At 36.5% G+C, this 17,992-nt stretch overlaps 4 protein-coding genes across 4 annotated transcripts; 3 read left to right on the forward strand and 1 right to left on the reverse strand.

Annotated features, from left to right (window-relative positions):
- On the forward strand, positions 1,777-3,253 carry LOC104786447 (phospholipase A1-Ialpha2, chloroplastic-like). Its single transcript, XM_010511869.2, has one exon. The coding sequence runs from the start codon at positions 1,799-1,801 to the stop codon at positions 3,251-3,253; it is 1,455 nt and encodes a 484-aa protein (XP_010510171.1). The 5' UTR covers positions 1,777-1,798.
- LOC104786448 (ras-related protein RABA5d-like) lies at positions 5,284-6,532 on the forward strand. Its single transcript, XM_010511870.2, has 2 exons — positions 5,284-5,729; positions 6,043-6,532. The coding sequence occupies exons 1-2, from the start codon at positions 5,393-5,395 to the stop codon at positions 6,369-6,371; spliced, it is 666 nt and encodes a 221-aa protein (XP_010510172.1). The 5' UTR covers positions 5,284-5,392; the 3' UTR covers positions 6,372-6,532.
- On the forward strand, positions 6,556-7,572 carry LOC104786449 (stress-response A/B barrel domain-containing protein UP3-like). Its single transcript, XM_010511871.2, has one exon. It carries the CDS (start codon positions 6,646-6,648, stop codon positions 7,459-7,461), a length of 816 nt encoding a protein of 271 aa, XP_010510173.1. The 5' UTR covers positions 6,556-6,645; the 3' UTR covers positions 7,462-7,572.
- On the reverse strand, positions 8,179-16,431 carry LOC104786450 (importin beta-like SAD2). The gene is made up of 22 exons (XM_010511872.2): positions 16,088-16,431; positions 15,675-15,810; positions 15,499-15,586; positions 15,031-15,180; positions 14,455-14,617; positions 13,810-13,994; positions 13,552-13,725; positions 12,767-12,912; positions 12,544-12,667; positions 12,280-12,460; positions 11,861-12,020; positions 11,687-11,728; positions 11,480-11,598; positions 11,178-11,376; positions 10,745-10,876; positions 10,488-10,591; positions 9,955-10,134; positions 9,675-9,814; positions 9,453-9,592; positions 9,205-9,371; positions 8,981-9,110; positions 8,179-8,873 (listed from the first exon to the last, which is right to left on the reverse strand). The coding sequence occupies exons 1-22, from the start codon at positions 16,178-16,180 to the stop codon at positions 8,698-8,700; spliced, it is 3,129 nt and encodes a 1,042-aa protein (XP_010510174.1). The 5' UTR covers positions 16,181-16,431; the 3' UTR covers positions 8,179-8,697.

A 17,992-nucleotide genomic window follows, 5' to 3' on the forward strand; every position in this document is an offset into this window, starting at 1 on the left:
ATAAAACTGTAAAATTTCAATCCACCATGTTACATTGTTACGTGTGTATCCTTGCTTACACTTTCCAAAAGAAAATAGTGATATACTAGAGAGTACTAGTTGTAATTATAACTTGTAAAGGACTTGAATGTACGTACGTGGTCTGGTCTGTTAAAATAAGGAAGAAGCTAGCGTATATATATATATATATATATATATATATGGTCTCTGTTATCCATAGTGGATAATTATAACTTGTAATACAGTAGTATTAAAAAAGTTTTAAAAAATAACGACGATAATAGTATGTCCTTAAACAAGTATTTATTGCCAATAGCTAAGCATATTTGACTTTAAAAATTCCAATAGATCCTCATCCTCAATTAATTAGCGTGCCAGGATGCATTTTCAAAAAGATTTTATTCTTTCTTTTGACTTTAGTTCTTGTTTAGATAAACAACTTACTGCTCTCCGGCAGTTTGACTTCAAAATTCTAATGGTTTTTGTTACCTATGTGGCAAAGAAATGAAGCTCACTCGTCTTACAAGGATCGATCGTACATCTTATAAGACTCATGTTGACTCAATGACTCTAATACGTCGAAATATATTCACATATTACATATATAGAGCTTTGTTTTTGGTTAAACCAACTTTCATCTTAAAACCGATCAAATTTGTTTAACATGAGACATTATAGTTCACGTTTACATGAATTAGGTGATACATGTATATATACTATATACCAATGCAAAAACTTTTTGTTTGAATCACAATGTTATTGTTCAGTAAAGGAGGCAAACAAAACTTGAACAGAAAAAAATATAGATGTATAATATCTGTGTATAGTACTGTATAATAAAAAAATCTTTGAATAATTAATTATGTAATGATACGGCCACATATATGCTTGGATATATGCGCGTATACTTGGATACATACTTATATAATATATTATTTGACAATTTTTGACTACGTACTCCATCACATGCGAGGAGACGAGTGTCAAAAATATATGTACAAGTGTTTCTAGCTTGTTGGTCAACACATTAGAGGTATGTTACGTTGGAGTTTAGGAGTTATATATATTAATACACACGTATGTTTGCGTACGTTATTATCATATTTTTCCCTTAGATAAATGCGCACGCACATTCCCTGACTTTTTGATCTAAGTTAAAAATCAAATCTCTTCTAAACATAAGTTTAACGTTTACTCGTGTAATTTAAGTTTATTATACACATGAAAACATTTTGTTCCTTAATTAGCTTCAGCAGCATGCAAAATGACGAAGAATACATGTATAGGAAAGCTTCGGTGTTAATAGTTTACATCAGCAATTGGCTCTATTTCTTTTTTCCACCATACATCACTTCAATACGTACATTAATATTGGTCAACTCGGCACTTGAATCATGTAATAATAATATTCTCAAGTATACGAGGACGTTAAGTTTGTGCAGACGAGAATTTTATAATTATATTTTTGCAGTCCACACATGATATGGTAACGCGTACAAAAGACTGAAGTGAGGAGAATCAGAAATTGAAAAGAGTAATTGATTATTGGTATAAGAATTTAATACTATAAAACCGGCCACATAAATTATTCTGAACACTCTCACAAAACGATCGCAATTCGAGTATTTTAGTTTAAATTTCTAATTTCTTAGTCAATACACGCCAAGACATGTGGAAGTCTTTCTCCCATTTTCACTATAAATACATCACAAAATTCATTTCTCTTAAAAGTTCAACAAACCTCTCTAGCTCGCTCTCTCTCTCTCCTTTCTTTTGCTTACGCCGTCTTGCAATCGATATGGCCTTGATCCAAAACCCTAATATAAAACATGTTCCATTTCTAAGAAACAGAAATCCACAACAAACACTCTTTCTTCCTCACACTCTCTCGCTCCCCAATTCTAAAAACAACTCCAAAAGACTTGTAATTTCTAATTCTTCTTCTTCTTCTCTGTTATCACCAGTGATTCATTCTTCTCCGGTTGCTTCTCCTTCCTCTCCTCTTCGTCCTCCAGTTTATCGTACACCGCAGTCCCCGTGTTCCGGTGGGACAGTGACTGTACCGTTATCTCGGGTTTGGAGAGAGATACAAGGATGTAACAACTGGAAAGATCTCATCGAACCTTTAAACCCTCTTCTCCAACAAGAGATCACTCGCTATGGCAACTTAGTTTCCACTTGTTACAAAGCCTTTGATCTAAACCCTAATTCTAAACGTTACTTGAACTGCAAGTATGGCAAACAAACCCTACTTAAAGAAACCGAAATCGACAAGCCTGAGGACTACCAAGTCACCAAATACATCTACGCCACACCGGACATCAACATCAGTCCGATCCAGGACGAGACGAACAGAAGAGCGCGTTGGGTAGGCTATGTTGCAGTGTCATCCGATGACTCGGTGAAACGTTTAGGGAGGAGAGACATTGTAGTGACGTTTCGTGGAACTGTAACTAACCCGGAATGGTTGGCAAATTTCATGAGCTCTTTAACTCCGGCTAGGTTCCATCCTCATAACCAGCGTCTCGACGTGAAGGTGGAATCCGGATTCTTGACTCTATACACATCCGATGAGAGTGAGAGCAAATTTGGACTTGAGAGCTGCAGACAACAGCTTCTGTCTGAAATCTCGAGATTGATAAATGAGTATAAAGGAGAAGAGATGAGTATCACACTCGCAGGACATAGCATGGGAAGCTCATTGGCTCAACTTCTTGCCTATGACATTGCGGAACTAGGTCTAAACCGGAGGATCGGCGAGGGAGATATTCCGGTGACCGTGTTCTCCTTCGCAGGGCCTAGGGTTGGTAACTTGGAGTTCAAAAAACATTGCGAGGAGCTAGGAGTTAAGGTTTTGAGGATCACTAACGTCAATGATCCGGTCACTAAACTTCCTGGTGTTTTCCTCAATGAGAATTTTAGGACTTTAGGTGGCTTTTATGAGCTTCCATGGAGCTGCTCATGTTATGCTCATGTTGGGGTGGAACTCACGCTAGATTTTTTCGATGTTCAAAACATTTCTTGCGTTCACGATCTCCAAACTTATATCGATCTTCTAAACCAACGGAGAATAAGCTCGAGATCAGCCAATTCCAAGGAAGATGAGGACGGTGACAATTTTGCCTTAGAGTTTTTGAAGAGAAATGGCGAGAAGATGATGCTCTTGAAGGAACAACCAATGATGCATTGGACAAATGCCGTGGATCTACTTAATTATGTATCTAACCATATGTTATACTGTAATATTTTTTAGGACTAGCTAGAATGAGATCCAAACTGGAATTTAGGTTTTTTTAATTTTTTGAACATGTACAAAGAGAGATAAGTGTATCTATAACATACTTACAACGTCTATATAAGTGAAGGTTTTTCATTTGTTATGTTTGCTTATGTATATGACTTAATTGGACGTAGTGTTTCTACATGATATTTGATATATATATTAAATCAATCATATATATTTCCAAAGTCGCAAACGCGTAATGCATCTGTCTTTCATATCTGCGTTTACATTTTTCCTATGATTAAAATATTTATAATTTTGGATAAAAAGATATGTGTAAGCTAGTAGTTTTTCACTTTTCCTTTTTTGATAAAGTGTAAGCTATAGTAAACTTTAAACTAAACTAACAAGGCAAAATCTAAAACAATGTATATGTATAAGCTTTAAATTGTTTTTTGGTTGAATTTGTGAACAATGCATGCGTTGAATTATCTGTAATTTAGTTTACTTTATCGTCCTTTAGAGTTGATTGTATGTTTCATGCAAATTAGAATTTGACTAATTAGTACATTACTAAAACATTCTCCCTAGTTGGATTCTTAAGTCGTCATTTATTTCACATTATCGTCCTTTTTACTTCTATGTTTCATGCAAAATGGAATAATTGACTAAATATGCTTTGTAGTTGAAATTTTAATTATCACCGAATTTATAGTATAATTAAGATGACTAGCTGTGGTCTCCTCTTGTTCTTCCCTAATTCACATCCCCGTAACTAGGTCAAACTTTGACTAACATTAGAGAATGTTATGCCCATTAGTTTCATATATATGTGAGAACATAGAATATTCATTATGTTTATATATAGTGTTTGTATAAAACATCAGTTGAAAATTCCGACAACAAGTAAATTTCTTTTTAGTGAATTATATGATTCAAAGGAATAATTTCGAAGAAAGTAGAAATTAAATGCGTAGAATACTTGCGATGTATCTTTTTTGATATACATCATCATATCATCGTCACATATATCATAAGAAATGATGTAACATTATATTGTAGTACTACAACGACATATACCACCGTCACCGATCACAAACCGCGCGCCATGATGAAAGTATAATAGAATATGCTATTCCTCCGTATATAACTAAACTCTTTGTAAAGGTCTTCTTAGTGTTTTAAATATATATTGGTCACCTATGTTTTAAAAATAATATTAAGTTAAGAAATGGTAATCGTAGTTTAAAGTTAATCATAGATTGAAAAAAGGACAAACGTGGGTCCATATGATGATGAAACCATATATATCCCTATAGTTTGATAATTTGATGGAAAAGTGAATGTCCCCTAAAGCATGTGGAAATAAAAACATTTGGACCCAAGGTTTCCTCTTTGTTTTTGTATGAACGTAATAAGATATGTAAGAATGTAGTAAAGCTCTCTTAAGAGTATTTTAAGACCATATACAAACTTTATATTAAATAAATCGTTTATTTGATATTATATTTTACTTACATTACAAATTAAAATTAAATAAGTATGGATGCCAACAACAAAAACATAATAATTAAAAATGTGTTAATATAGTCATGGACTTTTCTCGCGAATTACCATCTATCGCTCGACAATCCCATATTTGCTGAGTTAGCATTTATCTTAGGAACCACCATACTCGATTGGTTTCGTTTCGTGAAAGACTTTTCAGGAGATGGGATTGAGATCTCGATCAGTTTATACATTACTGATGATCAAGTCCCCCTTCTTCCAAATCATATCCACAATCAGCAACATATGTGCATAATTCAATCGGGCAGGCAAGTTAAGAGGTCTCAGTTACTTAAAACGTTACCATGGATTATGGGCTTTTGGCTAAACTACATATTTGGGCCATTCTCTCTAACAAAATCAATTATTACTAATCCGTTTTCTTTGGTTATAAGACGACGACAAGAACTTATTAATTGCACCGAATTTGCGGCACATAATTCAAAAAAAATATTAATTTTTTAAAAGAAAATTATGAAACCACTTCATGCGCAGTATGTCTTTCTCTCTTCCTTTCATAATTTGCCAGCTCCATCTCTCTCTCTCTCTCTCTCTCTCTCTCTATGCAACCTGATTTCTCTCTCTAGAACTAGAAGTCATCATCAAAGAACTAGCTCTAGGATGTCGTCGGATGATGACGAAGGAGGAGAGGAGTATCTATTCAAGATTGTGATAATCGGAGACTCTGCCGTCGGGAAATCGAACCTTCTCTCTCGGTACGCTCGTAACGAGTTCAACGCTCATTCCAAAGCCACCATCGGCGTTGAGTTCCAGACTCAAAACATGGATATCGATGGCAAAGATGTCAAAGCTCAGATTTGGGATACTGCTGGTCAGGAACGCTTCCGTGCCGTTACTTCTGCTTATTACCGCGGCGCTGTCGGAGCCCTCGTCGTTTACGATATTAGCCGTCGCTCTACTTTTGAGAGCGTCTCCCGTTGGCTCGATGAACTCAAGAGTAAGACATTGATTTATCTCTCAAGTTGTTTTGTTTTAAACAGATGATTTGGTTAGATTGTGTGTTGCTGATTAATTAAGATTTTTATCATTGTATATATGGACTAATTAGATCCTCATTATATTGGTTACTTAGACCAAATTAAGGTAAAATCAATATAGTAAAGATCGTTTATGCTTTATTCAACATGAATCTGTTTTATAGAACTAATTAAGACCTTGCTTTTGCTTATTCATAATGAATCTGTTCGATTGACTTTTAATTGAATTCAGTTTTCATTTGTGTGTTTTTTCTTGTTTTGTTTGATACACAGTACATTCGGATACAACGGTGGCTAGGATGCTGGTAGGAAACAAATGCGACCTAGAAAGCATAAGAGCCGTGAGCGTGGAAGAAGGCAAAGCTTTAGCGGAAACCCAAGGACTATTCTTCATGGAAACATCAGCTCTCGATTCGACCAACGTTAAAACAGCTTTCGAAATGGTCATCCGCGACATCTACACCAATGTCAGCAGGAAACAACTCAATTCCGACACTTATAATAAAACTGAACTAAGCATGAAGAACCGAGTCAGTCTCGTTAAAGACGATAGTAAAAGCTCCACACAAGGCTTTGGTTTCTCTTGCTGTTCATCCTCTTGAGTCTTTTGACCCCTGATGAGTTTTGCATTGATTCATTTTGAGTTTTTGTCCTCTACAAAAAAGTTTCACAAGATTTTTCTTTTGATTCAAAATTGTAATTTCTTTATGTGTGGACACGATAATTAATTATTGTCTAAATTATACAATCAGTTTATCGATAATCTCAACCACTGTCGATGAAACTTAGGCAAAAAAAAAAAAACGTTTAAGTGGTAGGCTCCAATGGTCAATTGAGTCACTCACAACCACCAACTTCACACAAATCACAATCACAATGATATGCGCAAGAATCAGACCGCTAATATCCACACCACTAGCCTTCACTATCTCCACAACCAAACACTCCTCTTCACCAACCAATCTCCGATTACTCCCTCGCCGTCGCTCTTTCTCCGCCGTAACCGCCATGTCTTCTTCTTCAACCCCACCGAGTCAGATCATAGAACACATCGTTCTTTTCAAAGCCAAAGACGACGCTGACTCCAACAAAATCACTTCCATGATCAACAACCTCAACGCTCTTGCCTCACTCGATGAAGTTCTTTACATCTCCGCCGCTCCTCTCCACCGTCTTGGATCCTCCGCTTTCGCTTTCACTCACTTCCTCCATAGCCGTTACGGATCTAAAGAAGATCTCAGCACCTACGCTGCGCATCCTGATCACGTCCGTGTTGTTAAGGAGTCTGTGTTACCGAACTGTGATGACCTCATGGCTGTTGATTGGATCGCGGATCGAATCCCTGGAACCCTAGCTCCGGCTCCTGGTTCGGTTGCTAAACTCACTTTACTCAAATTGAAAGAGGATGTATCCGATGAGGCGAAATCGGAGATTACGGGAGTGATTAAGGGGCTTGGTGAGAAGTTTCCAGGGATTGATCAGATCACTGTGGGTGAAAACTTTTCGCCGGCGAGAGCTAAAGGTTTCACGATTGCTTCGATTGCGTATTTTAAGGATTTGAGTGAGATGGAAGCTGTGGATGCTCAGAAAGAGTTGTTGGTGAACTTGGAAAAGGACAAGGTTCGTGATTATGTGGATTCCACCATTGTTGTTGAGTTCCTTGTTTCTTCACAGACTTGTTCTAGTCTGTAAGAAAGGGTTTTTAAGATTTCAATCCTTTGAAATAAGCACTTTTGGGACTTTTATTTGTTTCACATTGTTTGTCTCTGCAATTTGAGAATAAAAAAGCATGTTTGATTAGAAGATCCTGAGTGTGAATTTTTTTAAGCAAGCCCTTGAGTAATCAAAATAATGACTCTGTTTAAGCTATCGTAGTAGGCTACAATCTTTGTAGTTGCAAATGTCCATTACACGCAAGAGCTTCTGTATCCGAGATTCATCAGGATTTGTTCTTAGTTAGTGGTTTTGACTGGTAGAGTGCGTTCTTTACGTCTGGCTGGTTTGTCTTTAGAAGGCCTGCAAGCTGATGAGTGACCTTCATCTTCAGTGAGTGTAGAGTGTAGACCACATGAGAGAAGTCTAAAATTTAACAAATATAACGAAGATACTTCTAAGAATTATATTTTTTAGCTTTCATTCGCCGTTTCAGTTTTTTCTTATATTTTGTTGTTGTAATCATCTCGTTCGTCTCAAGTTATTCAGAAACAACAATAGGGAGAATCTTACTAAGAAGCTGCAAATCTATGTTGTTAATACGTCCAAGGCTCCGAGTCATCATCATATCTACCAGAGTAGAAAAAGCGAGTGGGAATTTACGAAATTTTATTTAATCGATAATTTTTTTCAAATATATTCTTACTAAAATGGTAATAATAATTTTATGAATACTAAAGAAAGTGACTAGCAAAATGATGGATAATAATTATCACTTTATGAAAGAATGGTCATACAACCTGATGAGTGACCTTGCTGATCTCTCTGTGAGATGACAAAAATTCAATATAGCTTTTCCTAAAAAAATCTAACACATCCCAAAGACACAACACTTAACATAAAGAGTACATGGCCAAAAAAAGAAAAGATAAAAGAGTACACAAAATCCGCCCACCCTCCCAAAAAAAAAAAAAACTCCTTTTCTTCATGAATACAACCAATCCAAAAGAAAGACACAACACCGCCCTCATGGGAGGAGAAGAAGTTTCTACACACCTTTCTTTAAACCACCAGAGACTCCATCCTCATCAACCGCAACCACACGGTTTAACAAGGTTCTAGAGATGATGCCTTCTGCTAAAATTCACAAAATCTGCTTCTTCATTTGTATAACCTGGAAGCAAGCCACTATTGCAAATAATAATGTACGACAATCTCTCACCAAAATGACACCACCTGTGTATCAGACACTGACTTTGAAGCACAACATAAACATCACTGAGCAGCAACAGGAGTAGAAGCAGCTTGAGCTAACTTCTTTTGCTTCTCCTTCTCAATCTCCACTCTTCTCACCTCCGCATGCTGTGCTACTCCGTTCGCAATCGCCTGGTAAGTGAAGTCCAGAGACTGGTTAAGGTTCTGAAATCTCTGCGCATCTGATGCCTGCATAACTGTACAATGGATAAACGTGATTGTTAAGCAATATGTACGCCAGAGAAAATAAAGCTCCATAAAGTATTGGGTGGTCAAGACTGGTGAGGATTGTATATAGTGGTACCTCTGATTGCATCGACAAAGAATACAAAGGCATCAACGTCATCGATGGGTGACTGAAATTCGTCGTCATCACTAAAGTCATCATCAGAATCGTCGTCGTCATCATCATCATCATAGCGGAAGATCTTTGCCTATGAAACAGATAAAAGAATTGGAAAACAGTCAATTCTAGCAAACAAAAGCATATGCTTTACTGAAGCAAGTCGATACAAACACTTGACAAACCTGTGCAGCTAACTTCTGCAGCTTCACGCTTTGTGCTTCATCTCCATCCTCTGCATCATCCATCCCCATCTCCCCATCAGACCCATCATCATCATCATCTTCGTCATCATCACTCTCGAGACCATTCATTTCTTCCTCATAATCCACTTCTGTCTCCTTTTCTGCTTCTGCGAGGAGGATTCGAAAAGGAATAAATGTAAATATTACCATGCCAAGTGACGAGAAAATGGATCATGAGCAGGACATACCAGCTAGCTGATTCTTATATGCAACTAGAAGATCAAGTGTTGCTCTGAAAACACGCTGCAGTGCTTCATCGGGTAATTGACCACCCGGGAGAGCAAGTAATGAAGTCAAACCCAAACAGCAAACTTTTTTAGCATGTTCCCTGGTACGAACAACAGAATGTCCAACCATTACAATTATGAGCTAACATGAGCACGATATGTCAAAAGAAGGATCAACAGTACCTTTTGAAGTTTGCTGGCAGGCCACTTTTTCTCTTTTGCTGCAACATCTGGAACCAAAGATCAAAGACTTTGGAAATAAGTCCTGTGTTATGCAATACACCAAGCGTCAAACCTGGATTGTAGTAAAGCATATTTGCCACCTGCGAATAGAAATCAAGATTGTCAACTCATCATTGTATCATCACACAACAACAGAATCAGTTCAATACGAGCAACTTGATTCATATAGTGACATAAATAAATATACTACTGGTATGTAGAAATCGACCATAATTCTTACCACTTGTATAAGAAGAGATTTTACATATGAAGTCTCAGCTCGTTGTAACCGATCAATAGTGAGTCGCAGATATGGTTCAATCCACTGATCCACCTGCCCTTTGCAATGCTGGAAAACAACTTCAATAAGCTTTGGAGCAGACTCAATATCACTGTCTTCTATGTTTCTGTCGGTCATAAGCTGTAGAAGTGGAAACGTGAGACATATATTAGCTATGAAAGGTAACAAATGCGCTAATGTTGTGCAGACAGACGAGAACTGCGCTTGTGCAGAGAAAGAGATGCTTATATATGTTTTGGCAGCAAGAAATGTACAATATGTTATTTCTCCTGTTTACACAATAAACAAGAGGCCAACAACTTTCTACAACGATAGGCACGGAAAATGAACTCAGAAATTCTGGTAAACGATAAAGGAAGATTCTATGCTTCATGATATGTGCCGATGTGCGAGAATCCCAACAGTTCATTATAACAATGAACAAGCACATACATATAATTGGAGTCACTAGTACTATCAGAAGGTATACTCACAGTTGAAAGGACATTATATAGATTTTGCTGATAGTCGGGCTCCTTGCAAGTGAGAAAATGAGCCGTTCCCCTTGATATAAAGTTGTCTATCGGAACCAAAATATCTGAATTTTCAAAGAGTAACTTAAGTGAGTGTAACGAAAAAAATGAATGACATGGTACATGGAAGTGCTACAGTCATAGAGTCAACTGTAAAAATTAGAATGTAAAAAATTTGGGGGCTGTAGAAAAGAAAGCAGATGTGAGAGAAACTATACTTGGAAAGAAATCAATTGCCCAATCAACCAATGCTTCCATCATTAAAGGCCAGAGACTCCATATATCCAAGGAAATGGTAGGTGAATAAAAGGTCATGTATGATGCAATCTCCAAAACTTCTTCAAAAACCTCTGTTATAGCAAGTAGGATGAGAACATAAATACTTCAGTGTCAATTATTATATAGCTGGAAAAGAAAATGAATAATTTTGAGATCATGATGCTACGAAACAACAAAACGCTGACAAAAAAAATAATGGATATGTAATTCCCAACAAAAAAAACCTACTAATAGAATGAACCTAAATGGCTAACACATCAGTCGAAAAGTACATCATCTGGACCCAACTATAACTTAATTATGTTCAGACTCCACAAACTATAGCCCAAGCTAAATGAGAAACTCAAGATGTATTTCTAGACATCAGTATACCTTGGCCATCAGTGGTCAACATTTTCTGCATTATTGGAAGTATAGTTGGTTCTATCTCAACAAACAGCTGCGGAAGACTGCTAACAGATTCAAGGATTGTACTTATGGCACGCAAACAACCAACTGCAGCTAAAGCTCCCATGTCATCCGAGTCATCATTGGTTTCTGACGTGTTTAGACATCTCCAAAATGCAGCCGCCTGAATGAAAGGAAAGGAAGATTTACATATACATAGCCAAGTTTTCTTACCAGATTTTCTAGACATCAACAAAACTAGACTCATAGAGAACAGAATTTCTTACCAGATTTTGACATAATCCAAAAGCAAAAGGAGCCATCTCTTCGCCAAACTTATCTACAATGGTCTCCAAAGTAAAGACAAGGTCCTCATTCTCTACCTCATTCATGAGTTTGAAGAATTCTGATGGAAGCAGGATCACAAAAATTTAAATCATTAGTTTACTTCAACAATACTGACCATCAAGTGTTCATATAGAAGGGTAACCTACCATCAAGTAACTGAGGAAGGATTGGACGAATCTCATTTAAATCTGCATATGACCAGAAAAATTTAAATTAGCCACCACACAAACCCAGTACACAATCAAGAAGCCAACATGCACAGATAAACAAGTGAAAACACATTCATACAACATAGAAATGGGTAGGAGAAAATCACATACCCTTACACGCCTCAACAAATGAACGTAATGCAAAAACTGAATCAACACGAACAGGGAGGTCAGGATCGCGCAGTCCAGAAACAACACTGTGCAATGCTTTACGAAAGTTGTTCTGATCTGAAAAATTGATATGTGCATATTGTCCAGCTACCCATGCGGCCTACATTAAAAAAAAAAACCCGTCAAACAGATCAAAGGGGATCTCAAAGAGTATGACATATAATACTGGGCAACAAGAGGAAGTTTATACTATACTATAGATAGCATTGCAGCAGTAGACTAAGCAATGATGCTTAGAATTCTCGGATAAATTGAAGTACAACAGACGTCGTGGAAAGGCAAAACAAAATCATCATTCTGGTAAGCTGGTAAAAATGGATTATTGAGATATCCACAACACAGTTTAAAGCCAAATATACCTTTGCTCTAAGATGTCCAACAGGACTACTGAACTCGGGAAAAATATGTTGCACCAACATACGCTCTAGTTCAGATTTGTAGGGATCAGTTTGCTTCAATTTGTCACAAAGAGCTCCAACAGCAAGCATCGCACCATCTTTTTGGCGATACGGCTTACGTTCAGCAGGAGCTTCGTCATAACTACACACAGTGTACAAACTCAAGTTGTCAATAAAACACAACTGATAGACCAAGTGCCACGCAGAAGAGCTCAAATGTAATACCTCCTGAAGATCCCAACGACAAACTGAACAAATTTCGGAAGGTTCGCTTTCCCACGCTTTCGAACCAACTCATTTACAAAATCCATGGACGCTGTTCGCGGACTGTACAAGTCTTCAATGATATCTGGGTAAGCCCATTAAAAATGATGTATTTAATAACATTTTTGATGATGAGTTTAGGAATTAAGACTTTTTAAGAAATTGAGTATGATGTAGCACTTACTGTAACCTTTCCTCACATATTCATGTGGGTCTTCCTCCCAAAGCTTTTGATCATTATCATTAAAGCACATTAGCGGGAAAACAATCTCAAAAAGCAGAACATCCAGCCGAGGCAGCAGCATTTTGTACATGCTTTTCTTCGAAATGCTGCAGATACAATGAAATAGTTTCAACAAATAAATAATTTTTCTTTGACGAGAAAGACCACATATGCCAAATCTGTAAATATCCCAAGTTCAGAAAGTTATATTGCATGCCTAAGATATATTAGCTTGTCATTAGAAATCGCATCATGAAATTTAAACCATTTCAGAAAGTATATGCAGCGAGTTAAGAGAACAAAGCTCCCAAGATTAGATAGAAGACATTCGAAACTCATCAAGAATTCACTTTTTGAAGAAGAGCATGAAAACACAAATAGTGAATCCTACCTGGCTAAGGTTCTCATTATATCCTCAAACATTACTAAGACATAAACTAAGGAACTAAAAACCACAATTTTCCCCAGTGGGGCATATTCTTATATGTCTACACAGCAGTAGTTTATGCTACAGGGGAGGTGGTAAAAAAAATATCTAAACACATGATCAATGCAGTAGAGTAAAATTACAAAAGCATATAGACCTCTAAAAGTGTTGTAGTTAATTTCAAGAACTTATAATTCAGAGACCAAAAAATTATATAGTGCCAGGCAAATGAGGATATTATAAGTTCGCCAAGTGGGGATACTGAATGTGTGCCTGTACGTAAGTGAAACTAATGTCGACAAGGGATTGTAACACAAACCTGTTGCTTAAGTACTGCAGGAGAAGATTGGTAACTCTGTCAGGAAGATAGCCTCCAATGCGAATTGTATTCAAGAAATTTAGGTGCCCTTCCAAAATTCTGCCTGCATAATTCTTCTGAAACGATTGGGCGAAAGGTTTGTTTTCTGGATTATGTAGACTTGGATCTCCAAACCTATCAATGAGTGTTCACAAAAAAATCAATAAACCTTCCAAGCGTACTTTCTTGTTTTTTAAAAAAATAACATCAGATACATACCGACTATAGAGCCTGTTCAATATGTGCACTGTCCACTTCTTGACCTTCCACCAGCCCCAAGATTTTCTAAGTTCTGGATCCAAAGGTTGGCCTTCAACTGGAACAGGACGCTCCGAAACACTCAAGAACAGAACCATCCAGGCATTAAATACGTTTAGATCAAATAATTGCCTTGGTAGCTCCAACTGCCCACAGAGAACAGTAAGAAATTATCATCTGGTGATTCTTTTTGAATTTTAACATAGTTAAGATCACGAAAACCATAAATTATCATGAAGAAAAAAAAGAACAGGGAGGTGTTCAGGGATACGCTCCCCAACACATAAGCCAGTCTTTTATTTATATATTGAAGTCTTTCTAAACCAAAGAATAGAACAAAGATGGCAATTGCCAATATGATAAGATATTAAACAATACCACTAATGATCTCAAATATAAGAAAATGGAGACAGAGGGATCACAGGTGAAGTTGGAACCACCTACCTCAGAGTCCTTGTCCCAAGCTTTTCACTTTAATACAACAAATAATACACAAAACAGTTCGACTGGTTTGAATTATGTACTAAGGATATGCATAATAGGTTAAGAAGGATAAAAGGTGAAATTCTGCAGAGGCACATGTAACTGATCTCCCTAGCAACTTACATATATGGATGACCAAAATATTTTGCATATCAACTTCATAAGTTCTGCTATCTCCAGAGAGGGGTTTGGTATCTGGATAAGCCCATTAAAAATAGTCAAAAGTTGAGGAAATGTCTCCTCCACGATGCGGGAAACAGGTGTCCTCTCCTCATCTGACTTGAACCTAGAAAACAAAATCATGAAACATCATCAACGCGAAGGACTACTTATATGTAAACAATGAGATTGCCATCCAGAATAGCTGCTTCTTTACATGTAAAGAGCAACTTGCATTTCTAGCTGGAAGTCGTAAAAAAAATTGACAGGACATCATGAATTGACAGAGCCATGAACACCATTGTATTCTAATAAAACGTTTTAAACACTCTCATAGCTTCTGCCTAACACTTCTTTCCCTTCTCTCATTTTTTATTCAACTCAGGAGTGGTTACCAACTAAATTTATTAGTCACACTACTATTGCCACCGCAGACAATCATGAAGATGTCTCAATAAATTATATCAATAATTTAACTAACAAACCTTATAAATCATATAGACCGGCATAGGAAAATGAATTGGAAAGTGATGAACTTACTCATATTTTCTAGAGAGTATCCGCAACACAAACAAAGCCCCATAAATTTGTTGATTTTGCAAGTTGAACTTCACCCAATCCAGAAGACGTGGCCATTGTTCTGGGTAGTCAGCATAAATGATTGTCTTGAGGCTCTCTCCAAGTTGTGATCTGGATACCAAAATTAGAAAAAGAAACAAATTATGGTTGTTGTTGAGGCTTATAGAAGATATTGTCGGGACCAAGGTAATGAGAAAAAAAGGCAAACTTCAGAAAAAAAAATCATCGTCTATCTGCCGTTTTTTAATATCTAGCATCTAAGGATAATGCAGAGGCACATTCAAAGATGCATATATAAAAGTGAGGACTAGAATCAGACAAGATGATTAGCAATTTGAAGGCATGATTAGCCGTACATGTTACACATATTTCATAAAATAGCTAAAAATCAGACCACGTCAGAGTTCAAAAGCTATCAGGGAAATTTACCTGAGTAAGGTTGGAACTTGGGTGACATAGACGAGAATATTGTCTCTCACCAATTCTTTGTCACTTTGCAATATCTTTTGTTGCTCTCCTGAGCCATCAAAAATAAGCAAAAATTAATCTAAAATCTTCCAAAAGTTAAAGCCGGGGACAAGATAATCACAAGTGCAAATTATTACCAGAATCCTCAGGTGACCAGTTCTTAGCAATGAAATTTTTGAACTGAATACTAGCAATTTGACGCACTGCCATGTCACAATTTCCATCCACGGCTATCTGCAACAACCTCACCAAATGCTGAGGCGTGTTTTGCAACTGCAACACAGAGAATAACAAGAAAACACAGGCATTATCAGAACTGCAGAACTCAATCCCAACTACAACAAAATCTGAATTAAATCAAATTAAAGATTTGTCAAAAAAATAATCGGATCCTTTGAAATATCTTGGGTTAAACATGAACTCACAGCTCAAAACTTCAAGATAAAATTAACAAAATAATCTCATACATCTCAGGGACGAATCAAACACGCGAAGAATATCAAAANAAAAAAAAACAGCCCGAAGAGAATTCAAGTGAAAAATGAGAAACCTGATTGAGCTGCTGCTCGGAAGCTTTGCGTTCATCGGGAACAGGACTGCAAACGGTGGCGCGAAGGATCAAAGCGAGGCTAGGCAGATCCATCCTCCGTGGAGTTCGAAAACCAGGACACTAAACACAGAGTAATGACGACGATCAGAGGAAGTGGCGGATTCGATTGAAAATTTCCAGAGTTCGAAAGCCCTGGATAAGAGCTGAATTTGAGTAAAGGGGGGAGGAGATTCTCAGAAGAGCATGATAGGGTTTTAGAGCGACAAGAATGGCGGAGAAGAAGGAGAAGAAGGAGAAGAAGATTTTTGAGAGTTGGGCGAGTGTGGAGAGAGGAGAGGGACAAAAAAATGTAGCTGGACGATATAGGAGTGAGTATTTAAATAAATCCCTAGGGTTGTTTAACTAACCAACCAATTTCGATTTTTTGGTCCTATTTTTTCCGGTTTAAGTCGTACCGGGTCTTCTCTTACTTGAGTGACGTGTTTACTACTTTTATAGGAAGAAAGATGAAAGAATAAAGGATAAAAAGTTTTCAGGTGAGTTTTGCCAGAATATTAAATAAAAATTGTAAATTTATGTGTCTGAAAATGTTATTTTTATTTTTTCCTTTATTTATCTGATGAATTTAGTTAAAATACCAACTAATAAAAGTGTTCTTTCTTTTCCTTTAATGATATTTTATTATTATACTATTTGTTCCAGTCCTATGTCCAGATAAGAAAGGTGAAAATCATTGAAAGTGTGGTTGGTTGGTGTATTTGACGAAAATTTTAAATTGTTAATTCGATAATATTTATGTCCAAGGAAGATATATGGATGTAATCATTGTAAACGATGATGAGTTTCAATGTTAACTAGATGACATGATCCAACAATTGTGTGACCATGGTCCATATATAGTCCATAACTCCATATATATTCATATTCATCTATTAGTAAAACACAAAAGCAATAGCAAATACGTTGTGATATACTCATATAAAAGAGGACGTATATAGTATATTTGGGACAAAATCAAATCATATCAACCATAAAAGAAAAAATCCATATATTTGGGACAAAATCAAATCATATCAACCATAAAAAGAAAAATCCATCAACATATAATGGTGTAATTTGTTGGGTGCCTAAAGAACTACAATGATATGAAGAACTTTGGACTTTGACAATAAAGTGATCATCTGAAAAGTCTAAATGATATGAAGAACTTTGGACTTTGGAGGTAGGTTACACAACAAAACTTATGAAGGCAAGTATTTTACTCTTACTAGCTATCTCGTTCAATATTTGCCTATATATAGAATGTATAACATCTTTATGCGGATCAATATATATAGAGCACTAGCTAGCGAGCATTGGATGCCACTGCCTAAGAATTCAACCATATTGTTGATACACCCTTACACATCAATATATGACCCAACGCAAAAGTTATTGGGACGTACTATATATATAGACTATAGTTGTCAGTAGTGAGTGACACTTTTCGTCAGGAATTGAAAGTATATAGTATATACTAAAGTCGATCAGCTATTGTTCTATAGTTAAGTGAGATTTCTCCAACCACTCGTATATTCAGTTTATGATTAAAATGTAAAATTTATTAAGTGCAGCGTTTGTTATATTAAGTGCAGCGTTTGTTATATTAAAATTCATTTTTTTTTGAATAAAATGTAAAATTTATTCAGAAGAACTTTGTTATATTAAGTGCAGCATTTGTTAAATATAATCAACATATTTCAGCTGTTAAAAAACTAGTGTCTTAGCTAGGAGGATATCATGTGGTAAGCCACATCACCATGCAGCCTTGAAATTTCCCGTTCCCCAGTTTTTGGATTAAAAGTATCTGGTTCCGAACTTGCTAATTAATCTAGTCGCGGGACCAGTTGATCTGAGGGAATAAGT

This window comes from Camelina sativa, chromosome 5 (genome assembly GCF_000633955.1).
Source record: "Camelina sativa cultivar DH55 chromosome 5, Cs, whole genome shotgun sequence".
Taxonomy (NCBI): domain Eukaryota; kingdom Viridiplantae; phylum Streptophyta; class Magnoliopsida; order Brassicales; family Brassicaceae; genus Camelina; species Camelina sativa.